Source organism: Cherax quadricarinatus, chromosome 46 (genome assembly GCF_038502225.1).
Source record: "Cherax quadricarinatus isolate ZL_2023a chromosome 46, ASM3850222v1, whole genome shotgun sequence".
Taxonomy (NCBI): Eukaryota; Metazoa; Arthropoda; class Malacostraca; order Decapoda; family Parastacidae; genus Cherax; species Cherax quadricarinatus.
The window spans coordinates 8,203,638-8,226,844 of NC_091337.1; the positions used below are offsets into that span (position 1 = coordinate 8,203,638).

At 39.1% G+C, this 23,207-nt stretch overlaps 1 protein-coding gene across 1 annotated transcript in view; it reads right to left on the bottom strand.

Annotated features, from left to right (window-relative positions):
* Vps13D (vacuolar protein sorting 13D) overlaps window positions 1–23,207 on the bottom strand; it is a 328,982-nt gene that overhangs the window by 23,862 nt on the left and 281,913 nt on the right. The window contains exons 65-70 of the mRNA XM_070094401.1: window positions 22,232–22,410; window positions 17,443–17,577; window positions 5,469–5,621; window positions 4,955–5,101; window positions 4,522–4,694; window positions 3,873–4,092 (exon numbers count right to left, since the gene is read on the bottom strand). Of these exons, the coding sequence (XP_069950502.1) occupies window positions 3,873–4,092; window positions 4,522–4,694; window positions 4,955–5,101; window positions 5,469–5,621; window positions 17,443–17,577; window positions 22,232–22,410 (1,007 nt within the window). The remainder of the gene's footprint in view (window positions 1–3,872; window positions 4,093–4,521; window positions 4,695–4,954; window positions 5,102–5,468; window positions 5,622–17,442; window positions 17,578–22,231; window positions 22,411–23,207) is intronic.

The window sequence follows — 23,207 nt, forward strand, 5'->3', positions numbered from 1 at the left end:
ATACTATAAAGAAATGAACTGTCAGTGTAAGTGTTCAGGAGAAAAAAAAAAAAAAAAAGGCAAGCAATTCCAGCAGTGCAAAATATATAAAATTTCAAAGGGTGGGAAAGATGAGGCTAAGGCAAAATAAGATCAACACTAAGTATCTGCACAAAATCTGAATAATATCCTAAAAGGTTAAGCTATTATATGTCATTTGGTTGTATCTAATCATAAGGGTTGTGACTTAGTATTCTCTTCAGGCCCCCTGCTGTTCACAATCTACATAAACGACATAGATGAGGGCATAAAGAGCGACATCGGCAAGTTTGCCGATGACACCAAAATAGGCCGTCGAATTCATTCTGACGAGGACATTCGAGCACTCCAGGAAGATTTGAATAGACTGATGCAGTGGTCGGAGAAGTGGCAGATGCAGTTTAATATAGACAAATGCAAAGTTCTAAATGTTGGACAGGACAATAACCATGCCACATATAAACTAAATAATGTAGATCTTAATATTACGGATTGCGAAAAAGATTTAGGAGTTCTGGTTAGCAGTAATCTGAAACCAAGACAACAGTGCATAAGTGTTCGCAATAAAGCTAATAGAATCCTTGGCTTCATATCAAGAAGCATAAATAATAGGAGTCCTCAGGTTGTTCTTCAACTCTATACATCCTTGGTTAGGCCTCATTTAGATTATGCTGCACAGTTTTGGTCACCTTATTACAGAATGGATATAAATTCTCTGGAAAATGTACAAAGGAGGATGACAAAGTTGATCCCATGTATCAGAAACCTTCCCTATGAGGATAGACTAAGGGCCCTGAATCTGCACTCTCTAGAAAGACGTAGAATTAGGGGGGATATGATTGAGGTGTATAAATGGAAGACAGGAATAAATAAAGGGGATGTAAATAGTGTGCTGAAAATATCTAGCCTAGACAGGACTCGCAGCAATGGTTTTAAGTTGGAAAAATTCAGATTCAGGAAGGATATAGGAAAGTACTGGTTTGGTAATAGAGTTGTGGATGAGTGGAACAAACTCCCAAGTACCGTTATAGAGGCCAGAACGTTGTGTAGCTTTAAAAATAGGTTGGATAAATACATGAGTGGATGTGGGTGGGTGTGAGTTAGACCTGATAGCTTGTGCTACCAGGTCGGTTGCCGTGTTCCTCCCTTAAGTCAATGTGACCTGACCTGACTAGGTTGGGTGCATTGGCTTAAGCCGGTAGGAGACTTGGACCTGCCTCGCATGGGCCAGTAGGCCTTCTGCAGTGTTCCTTCGTTCTTATGTTCTTATTAATTTTCTATAGATCTTTGACTGTGGAGGTTGTATTTTAAGTGCTTTATGAATACAAAGACCTAAAGTTTTAAAGAGTTCTTTTAACTCTTAAACTGTCCAAACAGATCTATGTTCACATGCGTAATGCTCCAAAAGCAGATCTACGTTTTTTTACATATTTTCAAATACGTATAACAAAAAAAATTTGGATCAAAGTTTTTTACATGTTTTCAAATGTAAAAAAAAAAAAAAAACAAAAGATCTATTTTTTTTTTTACATACTTTCAAATGTTGAAAAAACGTAGATCTATGTTCAGACAGTTTAAGGGTTAACTAGTTAATAAGAAAGGAGCCAAAATACACACACATTGTATTAAATCCATAATTCAAAAAGTCTCTCATCAACTGTGAAACTTTCTTAGTATTAAGTAGTTTAAGTCTACCTGAAATGCTCTGCATAACAATGAGCTTCAAAAGTTGCCGAAACCCTTGCCTCATTCATCATTTCGTTTAAGTTGCTGACTGATTTCACTGATAATTTCCCAGGTGTATTAGTGTTATAGGCATTTACTTTTTAATTCTGATCAAAATGGCAGGTTAAATTTCAGCAGGAGACTGAGCATGACTCATGCAGCACAATCTCCAATAAATGCATGGATACCATTCATCATTTGGCTAATAATAAATGAGAAAACATCCACAATATATCACAATACTTGCTCCCATATTATTCCTCATCCTCATATCTGACATAGACAGAGATGTAAGCCAGAGTTCTATGTCTTCCTTTGCGGATGACACCCAGACTGCCATGGCAGACCTCCATCGAAGACACCGCAAGACTCCATGTGGACATAAACCAAATCTTCATACAGGCCACTCAAAACAATATGAAGTTCAATGAGGAGAAATTTCAACTACTCAGATATGGAAAACTTGAGGAAATTAAAAATGTATCAGGGTGTACGACAAATTCTAACCTTACAATAGAGCGAAAAAGTAACGTGAAGGACCTGGGAGTGATAATGTCAGAGGATCTCGCCTTCAAAGACCACAACAACGCATCTACGGCATCTGCTAGGAAAATGATAGGATGTATAATGAGAACCTTCAAAACTAGGGATGCCAAGCCCATGATGATTCTCTTCAAATAGCTTGTTCTCTCTAGGCTGGAATACTACTGTACACTAACAGCCCCTTTCAAGGCTGGTGACACTGCTGACCTGGAGAGTGTACAAAGAACTTTCACAGCACACATAAATCTGATAAGGCACCTAAATTACTGGGAATGGTTGAAGGTCCTTGATCTATATTCCCTGGAACGCAGGTGCGAGAGATACATGATAATATACACTTGGAAGGTCCTGGAGAGATTGGTACCAAACCTACACACAAAAATCACTCCCTATGAAAGCAAAAGACTCGGCAGAAGATGCAACATTCCCTCAATGAAAAGCAGCAACGCCACGAGTACATTGAGAGACAACACAATAAGTGTCCGGGGCCCAAGATTGTTCAACTGCCTCCCAGCATACATAAGGGGGATTACCAATAGACCCCTGGCTGTCTTCAAGAAGGCACTGGACAGGCACCTAAAATCAGTACCTGACTAACCAGGCTGTGGTTCGTACATTAGTTTGCGTGCGACCAGCAGTAACAGCCTGGTTGATCAGACCCTGATCCACCATGAGGGCTGGTTTCAGACCGAGCCGCAGGGGCATTGACCCCAGAAACCCTCTCCAGGTAAACTATGCTGGAACGAATACCATCATTCACAATAATTTCATAATTTACTAACTACCTAGCCATCAATTTATAAATATTTGAGTATATGTGTGTATGATTCCATATACTGAACATATATTTTTTTTAGTGTCCAACAATTGTTGTTTCTGAGGAAGCTCTAAAATGCATTTATTTTTCACCATTTTTACCTCATCAGCAGTGTTTCCAAAAAATGGAAACACATTTATCATTCATTGAATGGATGGCTTGCCAGAAGTGTGCTGACATCACAGTTTAGATGATACCACTTGAAACATCCCACCCCATCTTCAGACTGTAGGCACCATCCTTCCAGTTTACAATACCATGTTAGACCAATATTCAGTGTTTCAATATTCAGCTTACTATAATTTTCAACTTTTGCTCTAACATTCAAGAATGTTGTGGTATGTGACAGCTGTTTCTGCTAAATTCTTATTTTGACCTTTCTCTGTGAATCAAGTTAAGTGTGTATTCTTCATTTCATACAATTACGGAGTGTGCAAGGCTTCTTTAATGCTAATAATAATTCAGTTACAAACCAATAAAGAGTCATTACCAGAAAGTATTTCAGTGGGACACCAAAGTACGATAAAACAAAATGTGAGTGTTTCTTTTTTGGGTCACCCTGCCTCAGTGAGAGACGTCTGATGTGTTAAAAAATCTAAAGACTATTTCTCGCATGTTTGCTACTATGATATGATTAGTTCAAAGTGACCTAAGTTTATAATACATTTTATTTTCTTAGGGTAAACATTTTTGGATGCATTTTAAACTACCAAATAATGAACTTGTGAAACTCAGATGCTGAGAGAATGAAGTATTATTACTGGCTTACCTCTCTGTAGTGTTTTGCAATACAGTCCAACAAGAAGCAAGAAGTTTCAAATGGGTGACAACGGATGAAGGGCTCTAGATTCACACTTGCATTTTCAAACCTAACCAATGTGAGCCCCATTTTTCTTTTTATATTCTTTAGTTCTGGGCTTAATTTCTTGGAAGTAAGAACACTAAGTCGAACTTGGCCAAGGTGCAGTTCAAGGTTAGTAAAGTAATATCTGAAAATACAATGTTATATTTTGGTGTTAAATATACCGTGTAGTATATATTGTATCTAAAATGCCTTCAAGTTATTTCTCTATAAGCAGCCTTATATATCAGAATTCAAGCATCAGAAAAAGCAAATTATAGTGCAGTATGAAACTGGAATTCAATATACATATCCAATGGTACCTCGGGATATGAATTTTTTTTTTGTTCCAGAAGGCTATTTGAGTGCCGATACCGAATAAATTTGTTTCCATAAGTAACAAAGTAAATCAGATTAATCCATTTCAGACCCCCAAAAATACACTTACAAAAGCACTTACATAAATATCTTACATAACTGTTCGAGTTTTGAGCTGTTCGTATCCCGAGGTACCACTGTACACTGAAAAATCTGGATAGTTTGGAACAAAACACTTGTATGCTTTTCGATTGTTTACCTTGTTGCATTAACTGAGGTGGCAGCAGCAAGCATCCTACGCATGTCATACTGATGTTCCTCCACTTTTTCTAGCTCGGAGTCAGATTGATCATAACCAATCATTAAAAACAGCTTGAACAACAATGATTCCTCCAGAGTAACCGTCAAATTTTTCAATTTCACCATTAAGTTCTGTTGGGAAGTAAATAAATTTTGACCAGGTTTTATAAAACTTGTGTTATTTCCAAGGTTCATAAAATGTATATTATTTCTCACCTAGATAGGGCTATGCAAAGAGGAAAAATATATTCAACATCCCTCACTCCTGGCTGTCTTTCCAGAAAAGCACAGATATTAAAGTTGTTAATGTTATTCTAGTATTAATTTCCATTGCTTGTAAATGCACAATATCATGACTAAGGAGCAAATCATACCTTATAAGGTTACCTTACCTTGAATATATATGCATTGGTACATGATGACAAGATCTGATGAGCAGTAAGATAAATAGCAGGAAGATGGCGTGTCTCATCATTCTTACTTTGAGGTGTTAAATAAAGAACCACAGGACACTGGGCAGCCAAAAGTTGATTATCCACCTGATATAAATATATAAAATAAAATGTGTTAAGACCATAATATCCAAGAAAAGCTACCAGAAATTTAAAAAAAAAAACTATAATGTGGTGGAATTTTAGGAGTAGCTTAGTCATGGTGTCAACCACACGAGGCAAGCACAAGGTCCATGTTTACTCCACCAGACTGTCAAAATGGAAGGAAAATGACAGCAGACTGTCACCTGTAAGTGGAAGTATCCTGTGAGAGGGAAATGCCAGAGTAAATGAAGAGGTAGGAAAATTAACTCATTAGTTACTGGGAACAATGATGATATGTTACAAGAGTAGAATGTTTTCTTTACTTTCAACTCACATTATGGAGATACAATAACTGATAGCACCATCTTACCTGAATATCTCGTACACTACAGTCAACAGATCGGTGTACAAGGGAGCTCTGATACTTAAAGACAATATCTGATAACTTGGCATATATGAGTTCTTGTGGGGGCATTTTCTGGATCACAGACAAGCCAAGTCCACCATGAATGTTGAGCTGAATCTATTGCAAAGAATAAGAGAAAATATAGAAAATTAAAATTAAAATATCGTAACCTTGTCTTTGCTGGGTTATATTGGATATATGGTAGTTTACACAGAAGACACAAAATGAAATTATGTTTAGCTGAACACTACTCCTTTTTTGTAGGTCTCAGGAAAATAAAATAGTTATTTATATAATAGAATTCAAACCTGTAAGTATATTAACTCCTTTAGTGTCCATACCCCTGATCTGGAGTGTCCACAGTGTCCAAGAATTTAAAAAAAGTTGTTTTATTTTTAGAGAATTTTTCTGAAGGTAATAAAACAAAGTATGAAATTTGATGGAAAAATTGGCAAAATTACAATTTTGCAAATTTTGCTGTCAGTGATGTTTATGCATCAGTGATTTTGCCCACTTAGTCCTATATTAGGCCAATTACATTGTTCAAGTCAACCAAATTCTTAGCTATTTCACTAGTATGCTGGTAATTTGGCAAATTTCACATAAATTTCAAACTCTACCAATTTCAAAACAGGTTCCAGAATAAACAATGCAGGCATTCCTGGCACAAAATACCTTTCATCCGTGGAGTGCTTGCAGAGGCAAATGCAATGTTCGCGGGTTTCACAGAGACCCACATAAAGGATCACTTGGACAATGAAATATGGATCCCAGGTTACAACCTATACAGATGCGACAGAGTGAACAGGCAAAAGGTGGGGGAAAGGGGGGGGGGGGTTGGCCTGTATATCGCAGAGTCACTTGTTTGCACAGAACTGCTTAATGCCTCAAATGATGTAGTGGAAGTTTTAGCAGTAAAGATCGAGAACCAAAACCTAGTCATTGTGGTAGTCTACAAGCCTCCGGATGCAACATCCCAGCAATTCCAGGAACAGATGTTAAAAATTGACCACTGTCTGGAAAATCTGCCAGCTCCTGCCCCCAACATCTTGCTCCTGGGGGATTTCAACTTAAGGCACCTAAAATGGAGGAATATAGCAAATAATGTTGTTGCAGTGATAACACCAGGAAGCAGCTCTGACGAAAACTCACACACACACACGAGCTTTTAAATCTCTGCACAAAATTCAACTTTTTTTTCTTTTTTTTTTCAACAAGTCGGCCGTCTCCCAGCGAGGCAGGGTGACCCAAAAAAGAAAGAAAATCCCCAAAAAGAAAACACTTTCATCATCATTCAACACTTTCACCACACTCACACATTATCACTGTTTTTGCAGAGGTGCTCAGAATACAACAGTTTAGAAGCATATACATATAAAGATACACAACATATCCCTCCAAACTGCCAATATCCCAAACCCCTCCTTTAAAGTGCAGGCATTGTACTTCCCATTTCCAGGACTCAAGTCCGACTATATGAAAATAACCGGTTTCCCTGAATCCCTTCACTAAATATTACCCTGCTCACACTCCAACAGATCGTCAGGTCCCAAGTACCATTTGTCTCCATTCACTCCTATCTAACACGCTCACGCACGCTTGCTGGAAGTCCAAGCCCCTCGCCCACAAAACCTCCTTTACCCCCTCTCTCCAACCCTTTCGAGGATGACCCCTACCCCGCCTTCCTTCCCCTATAGATTTATATGCTTTCCATGTCATTCTACTTTGATCCATTCTCTCTAAATGACCAAACCACCTCAACAACCCCTCTTCTGCCTTCTGACTAATACTTTTATTAACTCCACACCTTTTCCTAATTTCCAAACTCCGAATTTTCTGCATAATATTTACACCACACATTGCCCTTAAACAGGACATCTCCACTGCCTCCAACCGTCTCCTCGCTGCTGCATTTACCACCCAAGCTTCACACCCATATAAGTGTGTTGGTACTACTATACTTTCATACATTCCCTTCTTTGCCTCCATAGATAACGTTTTTTGACTCCACATATACCTCAAAGCACCACACACCTTTTTTCCCTCATCAATTCTATGATTAACCTCATCCTTTATAAATCCATCCGCTGACACCTCAACTCCCAATTATCTGAAAACATTCACTTCTTCCATACTCCTCCTCCCAATAATAGAATAATAAATAATAATAAATAATAGATAATAATAAATAATAAATAATAATAATAAATAATAGAGCCTACTAGACTGGAGAATACACTAGACCTCATCTTCACTAGCAATGATGATCCGATAAGAAATGTCACCATATCAAAAACAATATACTCAGATCACAACATAATCGAGGTTCAGACATGTATGCGCAGAGCCCCAGATCGACATAATGAGATTAGTCACGAGGGAGCATTCACCAAATTCAACTTCAATAACAAAAACATAAAGTGGGACCAAGTAAACCAAGTCCTAACCGATATAAGCTGGGAAGATAGACTAAGCAACACAGACCCCAACTTATGCCTAGAACAGATTAACTCGGTGGCACTCGATGTATGCTCAAGGCTTATTCCTTCAAGAAAAAAGAGGAGTAGATGTAAAATAGAAAGAGACAGGCGCTCCCTTTACAGGCGGCAAAAAAGAATAACAGAGTGGCTAAATGAGGCCAATATATCTGAAATGCGTAGGGAGTCACTGGTCAGAGAAATAGCAAACATCGAACCTAAGTTAAAGGAATCTTATAGGAGTCAGGAATCGCGGGAAGAACTAAAAGCCATAAATGAAATCGAGAGAAACCCAAAGTATTTCTTTTCCTATGCCAAATCAAAGTCGAGAACAACATCCAATATTGGGCCCCTACTTAAACAAGATGGGTCCTACACAGATGACAGCAAGGAAATGAGTGAGCTACTCAAGTCCCAATATGACTCAGTTTTTAGCAAGCCGCTAACCAGACTGAGAGTCGAAGATCAAAATGAATTTTTTATGAGAGCCACAGAATTTGGTTAACACAAGCCTATCTGATGTTATCCTGATGCCAAATGACTTCAAACAGGCGATAAATGACATGCCCATGCACTCTGCCCCAGGGCCAGATTCGTGGAACTCCGTGTTCATCAAGAACTGCAAGAAGCCCCTATCACGAGCTTTTACCATCCTATGGAGAGGGAGCATGGACACGGGGGTCCGGGGTCCTCCCACAGTTACTAAAAACAACAGACATAGCCCCACTCCACAAAGGGGGCAGTAAAGCAATAGCAAAGAACTACAGACCGATAGCACTAACATCCCATATCATAAAAATCTTTGAAAGGGTCCTAAGAAGCAAGATCACCACCCATCTAGAAACCCTCAATTACACAACCCAGGGCAACATGGGTTTAGAGCAGGTCGCTCCTGTCTGTCTCAACTATTGGATCACTACGACAAGGTCCTAGATGCACTAAAAGACAAAAAGAATGCAGATGAAATATATACAGACTTTGCAAAAGCCTTCGACAAGTGTGACCATGGCATAATAGCGCACAAAATGCATGCTAAAGGAGTAACAGGAAAAGTTGGTAGTTGAATCTATAATTTCCGCACAAACAGAACACAAAGAGTAGTAGTCACCGTAGCCGAGGCAGCTACGGTGAAAAGCTCTGTTCCACAAGGCACAGTACTCGCTCCCATCTTGTTTCTCATCCTCATATCAGCCACAGCACCGTGTCTTCCTTTGCAGATGACACCCGAATCATGCCCCTATGCAAGTTAACCAAATTTCTGGGCCGCAGAAAACAATATAATATTACATATGGTAAACACGGTTATTTCCTTTAGAGCGAAAAACCAACGTCAGCTAAATTGGAACCTTCAAGGACCATGAACGTCCTTGAGAACCTTCATTATTAAGGCTTGTTCTATCTATTCTTATTATGGTTAACCTTTCTTTAATTTATTGCGGTTATAATAGCTAAATTGGATGAACGTCCTTGTATTATTAAGGCTAATGGCCATGATAAGTTTAATTGGAGGTACAGTAACATGCCTGCCGCCCGGTGTGCCGGTGTATGGTTAGCCGTGATGTTCGATGATTATACCCACCCCCTTTCCCCCCCCCCTTTTATGTTCAACTACTCTACTGAGTGTTGGTGAGTCACGTCACGTGACCCACTTGACCTGTATGCTCAAGGTTGAGGGACGAGCAGTGAAGAAGTAGCAGCCAACGAGAACACTCCTGCTCGTCTCTGGTAACTGGCCAAGGTTTATTATCCAGCCTGGACATATTCTGTTTTATTCTGACTGATTCCAATTGGGAAATAAGATTTTATACATTAAAGTAATCTCTGTATATATATATATGTTATATCTAGGATCTCCTCCTAATCATCTGTTATGAAAGCCTTATGTATTTGGGACAATATAGAACAAACATGCATTCTTAACTTATATACGATAATTCGTATATTATTATTTCTGGCTTTTGTTGTATCATGAAAATACTTAATTAAAATTAGTCATTCCGGAGGATCACTATTATTACCCTAACATCTCTGACCAAAGTTGTTATGCTCTGAACAGAAGGAAATAGTGGATACAATACTTGGAGTGTAACAAGTGGGGGCCTGTGTCCAGGAGCATAACATTGAATTTCGTTTAAAATGAATGTAGAGATGGCAGAGAGGTTTGAAGATATAAGAAAGGAGAGATTACAGAATTTGAAGCCTCAATCTTGTTGGCAATTAGCACGAAGCTTGAGCATAAAATACGACAGGCATTTTACTGCCCAGTCAGATGTATGATACAGAATGTCCTTTTTCCAGATGAGCAGGATCCAGAGACTGAGAATGGAGAAGCAGATATTCCTTCTTTTTTGAATTCTTTACTACAGACACCCGAGGCCGAAACTACGACGCTAACAACCCCTACTGGAGACGACGGACAAGACCTTCCCGATACTCGGAAAGACTACGCTGCTACAACGAATTCAATTCCATCTCCAAGGGCTAAATGGGGAAGAGAACTTCATCAGGCTAAGGAAACAGTTCCAGGTAAACCCTTTACAGATGTTTTTGAAACGGAACAAGAGAAAGTCGTATTGGATGATGAACACATTCCACTTCAAATCTCTTTAGCCCTTTTGACTACTATTCAATCTAAAGAGAATTTTTAATGTCTAGAACGTATTTCATCACTTCAAACCTCCTTTGAAGAAGCCCAGAGAAAACTAAAAAGGGAGAATTTTGAACGCGAATTTTTGCTTTATGAATGGGAAATACTGAGGAAGAAAAGAGAATCAATAATATGTATACAATCCCTTCATTCGACCTTAGTAAAGCAGCCTCTTTGATGCCTAGATTTACTGAGGATAATTTAGATTCATTTTTTGAGGCATTCGAAAATCAGGCGAAGGTGATGCAATGGCCTCCTAAATATTGGGCTGCTTTAATACATTCATCTTTAATAGGAAAAGCTCAAACCATAACTGCAAACTTACCTTTTGAACAATATTCTGATTATACTCAGGTAAAAGATTGTCTTTTGAAAGCTTACGATTTGTTACCTGTTAGTTACTTAAAGATGTTTAGAACTCTGAAGAAATATCCTCAACAATCTTGGGTAGACTTTGCCAGAGAAAAGCTCTCAACTTTCGAGCGTTGGCGTAGGGCCGCGGGAGCCGCCTCGGTAGTCACTTTCCCAGCTGATATTGCATGAAGACCTTTTTAAATATTTCCCAGAGGGGGTTCATACATATCTTTTGACATTTCCTACTACCAACTTGTTAGATACTGCTGCCCACGCAGATCATTTTGAAATTTCTCATGCTATAACCAAAGAAATGTCTAAAACCCCGGAAAAGAAATCTGCCTCCCAAGGTTTTAGTTCAAGACTGACTACTAGGAAAGCTCCAGCTGGCGAACCTTTGAAGGTGTTTTCAGAAAAAAAAAGGTGACAAACGGCTCTTTCTCCAAGCATTACCCTAAAGATCAATTACCACTGTGCCTTTTTTGTAAAAAATTAGGTCATAGACAGTTCCAGTGTTAGCATAAACAGCGGGAAGATAAAACCCAACCAAGAGGGAGATATCCTACTCAGGTAATAAATTCCTCTCGGAAGTATGGAACTCTGGATGATGAATTTTTACCTTTCCAGGCCTCGTCTAGCAGACCGTCTAATAGATGACTTTACCACGACAGTACTTCAGAAGAAAAGGTCCGAGCAGCTATGGAACCCTACTTTTCCAAGGGGAAGTTCGGACTCTGTAAAGAGAGGGTAGTGAACATCACGACCTTTCGAGATACTGGCAGCTATCTTTCTTTATTAAGATCAAACCTGGTAAAGTTACCTACTAGTAATGAACCCCGACTAGACGTATTATTAGAGGCTTACGGAGGCACAATAATAAAGGTCCCTATTATAAGGATTTATGTAGAACTGCCTGGATATGTAGGCTGGATCAATGTGGGACTTTCAGATAAACCTTTTCCCATTGCCGGCGTGGATCTATTAATCGGGAACGAAATTGATCAATTGGAGATACCCAGAGAGCCTCTGGTTTTAGATAATCCTTGTGATACAAATTATGCATTAGAAGCTTCTGAGGCAGGGCTAGATTTATTTCCCCTTAATGTGATCACCAGAGCCATGGCTAAGAACTCTAAAAATGTGGATATTCAACAGCCTTTAGAAATGTCCGATGAATTAGGTTTGAACTTCCTGTTTAGCGAAGCAATTCAGTCGAGACCCACAGGTGACAATGTTTTACCAGTCCCTGCGGACCTAGCTAGAAAATGTAATAAAGAAGAATTTCTTATAGCTCTAAAGGACGATAAAAGTTTAACCAATAAGGATAAAGAGGAAGGTTACCTTTTAGATGAAGACGGTTTTCTTTGGAAGAGAAATAATGATAATGACTAGAGTTCAAAGGGAAACTTGTTAGTGGTGCCATCGTCCTTACGTAATATGGTATTTGTACTAGCACATGATAATCCACTGGGAGGTCATTTAGGATCTCGTAAGACCTAGAAAAAGATTAGGAAATATTTTTTTTGGCCTCAGATGAGGACTTATATTGCTGACAAACTACGGAAATGCCACGTTTGTCAAATAATAGGCAAAACGGCGCACAATCCCGCGTCTGCCCCTTTACTTCCAATAAAATGTCCTGAAGAACCTTTTGAAAGATTAGTTATTGATTGTGTAGGACCGTTGCCCCGCACAAAAAGGGGTAACCAGTATATCTTCACTATCATAGATATGGCAACGCGGTATCCTGATGCTATCCCAATGTCCAAAATTAATTCCAGAAATATAGTAAGAGCTTTAATACGCTTCTTTGAACAAGTAGGCATACCACGTGAAATTCAATCTGACCAAGGTTCTAATTTTACGTCGAAGGTTTTTAAAGAGGCTATGTCTCGATTAGGAGTAAGACAGATCCTCTCTACAGCATATCATCCCCAGTCACAAGGAGTGCTAGAAAGATTCCACCAAACCCTTAAATCTACTTTACGTGCTTACTGTGAGCAATATTCTCGTGAATGGGACGAAGGTTTACCCTTTCTTCTCTTCGCCCTCCGTGAAGCTGAACAAGAAAGTACTAAATACTCTCCATTTGACTTGATTTTTGGACATCAGGTACGAGGACCCCTAGCCATATTACGAGATTCTTGGATAGGGAAGAGAGGACCTCTTCATCCCAGTCCTCTGCTTTGGAAAGAACATCTCTCCAAATTAAAAAGCTTAGCTGCCGTGAATCTGACAGAAGCTCAAGCCAAAATGAAGAAATCTTACGACCAAAAGGCTAAATCTCGTTCATTCTCTCCAAATGAATTAGTGTTAGTTAAAAACTTAATTCCAGGACATTCTTTAAAACCTAGATATTTGGGGCCATATGAAATAGTAGACAAAGAAAATGAGGTGAATTATCTGGTCCGTGAACCAGGACGTCGTAAGAAAATTAAGAGGTATCACATAGATAACTTAAAGAAGTACGAGTCTAACTGAATTCTCCCTACTATTATTACCTCTATTCAACCTACATCCACTGAAATAAGGAATGACACTGTAAGGGAAGTAAGAGAATTTAGACTACATAATTCTGAAGTTTTAAAACAACTAGACCATTTCCTGGAAGTTCTTCCTACCTCCCAAAAATCTCAAACAAGAGTTAATCACTAAATATAACTCCATCTTCAAAGATATCCCTACTCCTTGTACCCTGGGTTTTCACGATATTGAATTGTTAGAAGACAGTCTCCCCTGCTAAGCAAGAATTAATTCAGCAAGAGATAAACACATTACTGGAATATAATTTGATAGAACCCAGTTGGACACCTTGGGCCTCTCCCTGTTTATTGGTCCCAAAACCCGATGGTACCGTACGCCTATGCACGGATTATCGTAAAGTAAATTCAGTCACCAAACCAGATGGGTTTCCATTACCCAGGATTGATGATTTAATAGATGCTGTAGCCGGTGCCAACTTTGTGACCAGATTAGACTTACTGAGAGGGTATTACCAGGTGCCGTTAACTCCTAGGGCCCAAGAGATTTCCGGGTTCGTAGTTAAGAACGGACTATTTACATATAAGGTTATGCCTTTCGGCTTGTGTAACGCCGCCTCCACTTTCCAGAGAATTATGAACATTTTAGTCCAACCCTTAGAAGGTGTAGAGGCATACTTAGACGACCTGGTGGTTTTTAGTGATGATTGGCAGTCTCATTTAGAAAGATTAGAGCAACTACTGAAAGCATTGCAGAAATACAATTTCACTGTAAATTTACAAAAATGTGACTTTGGTAAAGCCCAGATTAAATATCTCGGTTTTAAAATAGGGAAGGGACTAGTAGCCCCCGACCAATTAAAGGTCCAAGCTATTTTAAATTTTCCGACGCCTCAGGACAGGAAAGCCCTCCAAAGATTTTTGGGAAAGCTACTTATTACAGGCATTTTTGCCCAAACTTTGCTCAAGTTGCCTCCCCTCTTACTAGATTGACCAGTCCTAAATATAAATTTAATTGGGACGAGAATTGTGAACAAGCTTTTAAACGTTTAAAACGTTTCCTTTCCTCCGCCCCAGTATTGCGTGCACCCAATTTCCAAATTCCTTTCACCCTCCATGTTGATGCCAGTGATGCAGCAATAGGGGCTGTCTTATTGCAATCTTTCCAAAACAGTAATATTCTACATCCAATATGTTACTTTTACTATAAACTAAAAGAATATCAAAGATCGTATTCAACCAAAGAAAAAGAAGCCCTGGCTTTAGTCTTGTCCTTGGAACACTTTGACATATACCTCGGTTATACTCCTCATGTGATAAATATTTACTCAGACCATAATCCTCTAACTTTCATGAATTCTATGAAATCAAAAAAATGTTAGAATATTACGTTGGGCTTTAAGGATCGAACCTTACCGGATCTCCATATTTCACATAAAGGGTTCGAGCAACGTTTTAGCCGATGCTCTCTCTCGCTCCTAATATATTGCCTAACTACGGAAATTCTTTGCAGTCTAGCAGTGTTTCTGGTCCAGTTCTAGCAAGTGGACGACTGAGCTCGGAGAGATGTACCTCCATCCCTACACCAGCTGGTTGGTTTCTTCCACACCATCAGCATCTTAAACGCCGAGATATTTGCTTGTGGGCTGGGGTGTCATGCCCCTATGGTTAACCTTTCTTTAATATTACATTGCGGTTATTTCCTTTAATAGCTAAATTGGAAATGAGCGTCCTTGTATTATTAAGGCTAATTCTTATTAACAATTATTATAATTTATGTAACATGGCCATGATAAGTTTAATTGGAGGTATAGTAACATGCCTGCTGCCCGGTGTGCCGGTGTATGGTTAGCCGTGATGTTCGATGGTTATACCCCCTTCCCCCCCCCCTTTATGTTCAACTACTCTACTGAGTGTTGGCGAGTCACTTCACGTGACCCACTTGACCTGTATGCTCAAGGTTGAGGGACGAGCAGTGAAGAAGTAGCAGCCAACGAGAACACTCCTGCTCGTCTCTGGTAACTGGCCAAGGTTCATTATCCGGCCTGGACATATTCTGTTTTATTCTGACTGCTTCCAATTGGGAAATAAGACTTTATACATTAAAGTAATCTTTGTATATATATATATATGTTATATATAGGATCTCCTCCTAATCATCTGTTATGAAAGCCTTGTATATTTTGGATAATATAGAACAAACATGCATTCTTAACTTATATACGATAATTCGCATATTATTATTTCTGGCTTTTTGTTGAATCATGAATATACTTAATTAAAATTAGTCATTCCAGAGGATCACTATTATTACCCTAACCTCTCTGATCAAAGTTGTTATGCTCTAACCAGAAGGAAATAGTGGTTACAATACTTGGAGTATAACACACACTTAACAGCACCTTTCAAGGCAGGTGAAATTGCTGACCTAGAAAATGTACAGAGAACCTTCACAGCACAATACAATAAGTGTCAGGGGCCCGAGACTGTTCAACTGCCTCCCAGCATACATAAGGGGGATTACCAATAGACCCCTGGCAGTCTTCAAGCTGGCACTGGACAAGCACCTCAAGTCGGTACCAGACCACCCGGGCTGTGGCTCGTACATTGGATTGCAAGCAGCCAGCAGTAACAGCCTGGTTGATCAGGCTCTGATCCACCAGGAGGCCTGGTCACAGACCGGGCCGCGGGGGTGTTGACCCTCGGAACTCTCTCCAGGTAAACTAAAATAACATTTCCTCCGTTCATTAGTTACATTTTCAGGCCTTACACATAAATTCCATTTTGAATTTTTATTCACAAAAAAAATAGAAGATTTACTGTTATGCAATATTGTAATAATTGTATAAATAATATCAGTGCATTCGTGAATGCATATGTGACTGACCAGTTGGACACGTAATGAACGAGTGACATGATTTGTTTACTCTGGAATATTGGCAAAAATTGAATATTTTTATTACTTTGAGGTCAATTTCAAGCCATTCCAGTCCTCAAACCCATCAAAATCATCTCTACTGTTGTAATATATCTTCCATTATATCAAATGAGACCAAGAAACCATCAATACAACCATAAAAACCATACAAAAATACACCGCAGTCACTGTTTTCAACCAAAAAGAGTCGCGTTTTTTCTCATTGTGCACTGCGTGCTGCAGGATTTTTATATGATGCACATTTACTGCACTGACCCATTCTCTCATATTTAGGCCCAAATTTACCACTCACAGCTTATCTGAGTGAGCTGAGCTCACTGCATAGTACTATGGCATGGACACTGGCTTTAAAGCCGTAGAACAATGGCATGGACACCGAAAGGGTTAAAAAGAAGCAAAATGTTATTGCAGGATATATAACACCAAAATTCTCAATTGAACCACAGTGATGAAAATACTCAAAACAGACTGATAAACATCATGACTCAAGATGCTCCCAGAAATCAACTGTAGGTGGCATGAATAGTCAGTGAGAGGAAAGTCACATTCCATGGCATGTAGTACTCACACTTTGCATCAAATATAATGATATGGCATGATGTACTAATATTTCACACATCAAATGATTCTTAAGGCTTCATGACAATGTAACAAAGACTTCAACATGATATTGATTTTTTTGGCTGCACTTTTTAAATTCATTGCAAGAAAATTGCACAGCATGAAGTCATGTTGTATTTAATTATTTATTGTATTTTATCACTTGTATCACATTAATATGCATAAGTTATGATGTCAGTCTGTTAGATAAACATTAAAATAAATTTTTTACTGGATGGGAGATGGGTAAAGTGTTAATCTGGTGCCAACAGAGCACAAACTAACAATCAGAACTTTATGAAACTCATGATAAGAATTTTTCCTAAAATGGGATATGATCAATATTCACAACTTTAAAGTTTTTAAATAACATGGCTAAAAGTAAACTATAACAAAAGAATGTGAACTTTATATTGAAAAACCTAAATTGACAAAGACTCACTTGCACTTCTTTTATTTTGGAGTCATTGCTGGTTTGTGTACTTGATCTGCTTGTCTTCTTGATGGTGGTAGTTCCCCCTTTCTCACTGAAACTCACCCAGTCACCACTTTCTGTTCGAGCCATTAGTGAGGTACTCTGTCAGTAACAAATAAGATCGAATCATTTAATATAATACAATATTTTATCTATACGAATTATATATAGTCTTGGTTTCCAATCCCAGAATACTGTATATAACAAAATCTCAATACAAAATATCTTTTTTTTTTAAACACATTGGTTGCTTCCCACTGAGGCAGGGTGACCCAAAAAGAAAGAAAATCCAAAAAGAAAGAAAAATACTTTCATCATCATTCAACACTTTCACCATCACTCATACATAATAACTGTCTTTGCAGAGGTGCTCAGATATGACAGTTTAGAAGTCCCTCCAAACTGCCAATATCCCAAACCCCTCCTTTAAGGAGGGGTTTGGGATATCGGCAGTTTGGAGTGATATGTTGTGTATCTTTATTTGTATATGCTTCTAAACTGTTGTATTCTGAGCACCTCTTGCAAAAACAGTGATTGTGTGAGTGAGGTGAAACTGTTGAGTGATGAAAGTATTTTCTTTTTGGGGATTCTTTCTTTCTTTTTGGGTGGGTCATCCTGCCTCGGTGGGAGACAGCCGACTTGTTAAAAAAGAAAAAAAAAAGTACAATCAGCTATCCTATAAAGCTCCTCTATATAGCAGTGCAATTTTTCATGAATGCAATTGAACATGTACAGTGCTCATCACAGCATTATGCTGCCCCTCCCCCACACATACCAAAACACAAACACATACCATGAAAGATTATAATATATATATTTGCACACTTGCTGAGGTTTTAATATTTGGTGCTGCATCCTTACGCTTAATCACGCCCCTCAGCCGTGTAGGAAAACTCTCACACAAATTCTTGAGGGCTTGGGGAGGTATATTATTCGATGCCTCATGTAGAGCATCTTCCAGTCACAGGATGGAACTGATATCCTTGCCCAGTAAATGTTGTTTCACTATTGACCAAAGGTTCTCAATAGGATTTAAGTCTGGGGAATTTTCTGGCCAATCATTAAAGAACCTCACTTCACAGTCCTTATGCCACTGAACTACAGATTTGGTGGTATGACACGGTGCACCATCCTGCATAAAAACCGTAGCCCCACACTTGTCAAACGCCTTGGGTAAATTGTCACACAATAACTCCAGGTAATTATACTGGTTCATATACTGGTTTTTTTGGGAAACACAATGAGTTCCCTAACACTCTGAGCACTGAAACACCCCCAAACCATGAGTGAGTCTGGGTGTTTGGTGGTCCCACAAGTGTAGTGTGGGTCTAGCAGGTCACTACCTTTGGGTCCCCCACAGTTACAGGTGACGGTGAAGGTCGCTTCATCACTCCAGAGTACTTCAGACCACTGTTAAGGATTTCAGTGAAGCTATTTCTTTGCATAATCCAGCCTATGTTTCTTCTGTGGCTTGGAGAGGATCGGTTTCTTAACCTGGCAGTGACTACTGTAGCCCAGTTCTGACACACGTCTGCTAACAGTTCTTATAGACACCTCTGAGAGAAGAGGGGGGTTCTTTTCTTTCAATTCTCTAGCAGTTATCTTAGGTGTGCTATCAAACTACTTCTTTAACACAGTTAAGGTACACACAGATGTCTTCTTCGAGGGGCCAAGCTGAGATTTGGCAGAAAGTATTTCGACACCGCCACCAGCCTTGAAATGCTGTACCCAGTTCCTCACTGAACACACATACACACCAACATTCTCCACTATTTCTTTCATCTGGTGCCCAGCTTTGTGAAGCCCTATGATTTGAGCTATAGTTTCAGTTGTTAAAGACTTCCTTTTACCCATAATCAAACATGTATAGCCCCAAAACCAAAGGGAACACCGGACAAAAGATGGGGTGGATGAGACAAAAGTGCAACACTTCCTCTCACCATGGCAGCCACATGAGCACTGAGGAGTCACTGTGGAGTGTGGCGGCAGGCCGTGACATTGTGCTAACAGCTGCTACCTGGCATAATGCACCGACGAAACAAGAATACCTCCCTTGTATGTTAGGCCTTTGATTTTTGTTACGGCATTATGCAGGGGCGCTCACCCGGCATAATGCCGTGGCAAGCACTGTACGTACAAAATTGTATAGCTCGTGTATGTGATATTCAGTTTTAATACATTTTTTCAATGGCATTTACAAAAATTACACTGTATAGAGGAGCTTTATAAGAGAGTTGACTGTATATATTATTTAAATTTACTAATTTTTTTTAGGGGAAAAGAAGAGAAGAGACAGGAAGATGAAGGGAAGCATGCATTTCTAAAGATTATTCATAATAAATATTTTGGGAGTTGTCAGCAGATGGGTTTATGAAAGATGAGGTTAGCCATAAAATTGGTGAAGGAAAAAAGGTGAGTGGTGCATTGAGGTATCTGTGGAGACAAAAAGCGTTATCCATGGAGGCAAAGAAGGGAATGTACGAAAGTATAGTGGTACCAACTCTCGTATGTGGGTGTGAAGCTTGGGTTGTAAATGCTGTGGCAAGGAGGTGGCTGGAGGCAGTGGAGATATCGTGTCTAAGGGAAATGAGTGGTGTAAATATTATGCAGAGAATTCGGAGTGTGGAAATTAGGAGGAGGTGTGGAGTTAATAAAAGTATTAGTCAGAGAGCTGAAGAGGGGTTGTTGAGGTGGTTTGGTCATTTAGAAAGGATGGAACAAAGTAGAATGACTTGGAGAGCGTATAAATCTGTAGGGGAAGGAAGGTGTGGTAGAGGTCATCTTCGAAAAGGTTGGAGGGAGGGGGAAAAGGAGGTTTTGTGGGTGAGGGGGCTTGGACTTCCAGCAAGCATGTGTGAGCATGTTAGATAGGAGTGAATGGAGACAAGTGGTTTTTGGGACCTGACGATCTGTTTGAGTGTGAGCAGGGTAATTTGTGAAGGGATTCAGGGAAACCGGTTAGCTGGACTCGAGCCTTGGAAATGGGAAGTACAATGCCTGCACTTTTAAAGTGCAGGCATTGTACTTCCCATTTCCAGGACTCAAGTCCGGTTATATAAAAATAACCGGTTTCCCTGAATCCCTTCACTAAATATTACCCTGCTCACACTCCAACAGCTCGTCAGATTCCAAATACCTATGTTATACAAATATTAGATGGCCCTTTTTAATTAATTGAAATAACAAGTTAAGGCACAAGTGTTAAGGCTCAAACTTTATTCCTATATACATATTTTTTTGTTTTGTTTTGTTTTACTTGATTTATGGCTCCAGATTTTAGAAACTGGGAATGTATGTCTTGGCAAGTGGGTTCATGAAAGATGAGGTAAACTACAGAATCGATGAAGAGGGAGAAAAGATAGGTGGTGGGTTGCAACATTTGTGGTAAGAAAGATACAGTATTTATTTTCTTAAGACTCTGGTTGTCTTCCACTGAGGGAAGATGACTTGACAAAGAGGAAAACACATTCACTGTCAATCCCAAAGTCACTGCCTTGCCAGAAGTGTGCTGACATTACAGTTCAGGTGACTCTCCAAACTGCAACAGGCACCACTTCCCACCTCCAGGACTCAGGTTCAGCTAACCAGTTTCCCTGAATCCCTTCAAAAGTGTTACCTTGTTCACACCTCAACAGCACTCAAAACCTCCTTTACCCCTCCCTCCAACCTTTCCTAAGACAGCCCCTACCCATCCTTCCCTCAACCCCAGATTTATATGCCTTCCTAGTCATCCTATTTTTCTCCATCCCCTCTAAATGCCCAAAGCACTTCAAGAACTTTCTCTACCTTCTGCACAACACCTTTGGTAACTTCACACCTCTTCCTAGTCTCTAAACTTCAAATTTGAGGTTTTATTCATGGAGGCAAGAAGGGGACTGTACCAGAGTATAGTGGTACCAATAAGAGTTTGATGAATGGGCTTTAAATGTGGCTGTGAGAAGAAGGCTGGAGGCAGTGGAGATATCATGTTTGATGTGAGGTGTGAATATCATGCAGAGACTTCACAGTGTAGAAATTAGATGATGGTGTAAAGTCACCAAAGCTATAATTCAGTCCTGAGAAGGGGCTGTTGAGGGAAGTTTGGGCATTTAGAGAGGACTAAAGTATACAAATCAGGAGTGGAAGGAAGGAGGGATAAGGAGTTGGCTTGAGCAGCCAGCAGGCAGCCAGTATGTTTGATTGAAGCAAGTGGAGACAAGTGGTTTTTATGGCTTGATGAGCTGTTAGAAATGTAAGATAACTTTTATGAAGGGATTTTGGGACATTGGTTTATTGGACTGGAGTCCTGGAGGTGGGAAGCACAGTGCCTGCACTTCAAAGGCATAGTGGAGATACTGCAGTTCATAGGCAAGATGGCTACTAAATGAATGCTGGTGAATGTATTTCCTCATTTTTCATGTTACATAACCTCAGTGTAAGACAGTGTTAAAAAAAAAAAAAAAAAAAAAAAAAAAGTTCCTTGGGTCTGATTTCTGGATTTATGCTATCACATTTCATTGTAGTCATGTAAAAATCCTGTACTGCCGTATATGTTAATTCCTTTTTATTTTCCCAAAATAAAAATTTTGTGACCCAAAATATTATACAGTATTAAGTAGGTCATTTGAGACCCCTAGTCCCTAACTTGCTATATCCCATTACATCTGTGTTTCACTGTTAGTGAAGCTTTCATGGAACATAATCACAGCATTCTGTAAGGGACTGCTGAGGCAATATGTGGCTAATTTAATGAAGAAAGCACATTATTAAGGCTTACCTTAGTGTGGATGTCAGTTATTTGCAGGACACGTGTAGGACCATCTGTATCTACCTTCACTAAAAGTATTCCTGAACCAGGCCTTAAACGCTGCCTAGAAATGGCCTGCTCCAATGGGACACCATTTCCCATTGTGCCATAGTGAACAAGTTGAGGTGGACCTAAAACCACATCATTCCCTTGAAATAAAGAAAAAACTAGATATGGAACTGGTTAAGAGTTAGAACTGTCATAACAGTACCTGGTTTTAGTGATTTATAAAATTGGAGGGACTGGCAGTGTGTGTTACTGAATGATGTAATTATTTTAACCTGTGTAACAAGCTTTAATAAAAGCACTTAGTAATTTTTAGAAGGCCTTCTGTGTGCCTGAATATAATCACAGAATATTAAGCTAAATTTCACAGAATTAATTATCTTAAGAAACTGCTGTACTAAGAATATTATACATACAAAAAGATAGCCTTTTTCAATTAAAACTGACCCCAAACCAAACTTTTCAAGTTGAGGCTAGGATTCATTGTGATAATGGTGCTCTTCAGTCTGATTAAAGTGCTCTCTGGCTTGAATGGTATTTGGGTTGAAATATCTAGAAGTTTAGCATGACACATAGGTTAAGTAAGGATTTGCAGCCAACTTACTATTAGCTTGTGTTAAGTAAGCATTTTATGAATACAGGCGAATGATGAAAAGTGAGGGTGCATTTTTTTTTGTTTTATGTTTGTGTTAGTAAAATTTTAAATATAAACATTCTCTTGGTAAATCTATGCCAACACTGATCCACGACTAAACCTGTTATCTGACCTTCAGGTAGGTTATTAGATATTTTTCTTCATTTGCATAGCGTTTCTACTTTGATAGAATTATATAAATGGGCTATCAAAAATTCAAAGTACAGTATATTTCTCAGGTTGTGTCTGTGGTATATTACAGCTCTACTGCAACTGGTTATGTTAGCCATCACAATGAGTTTTTCT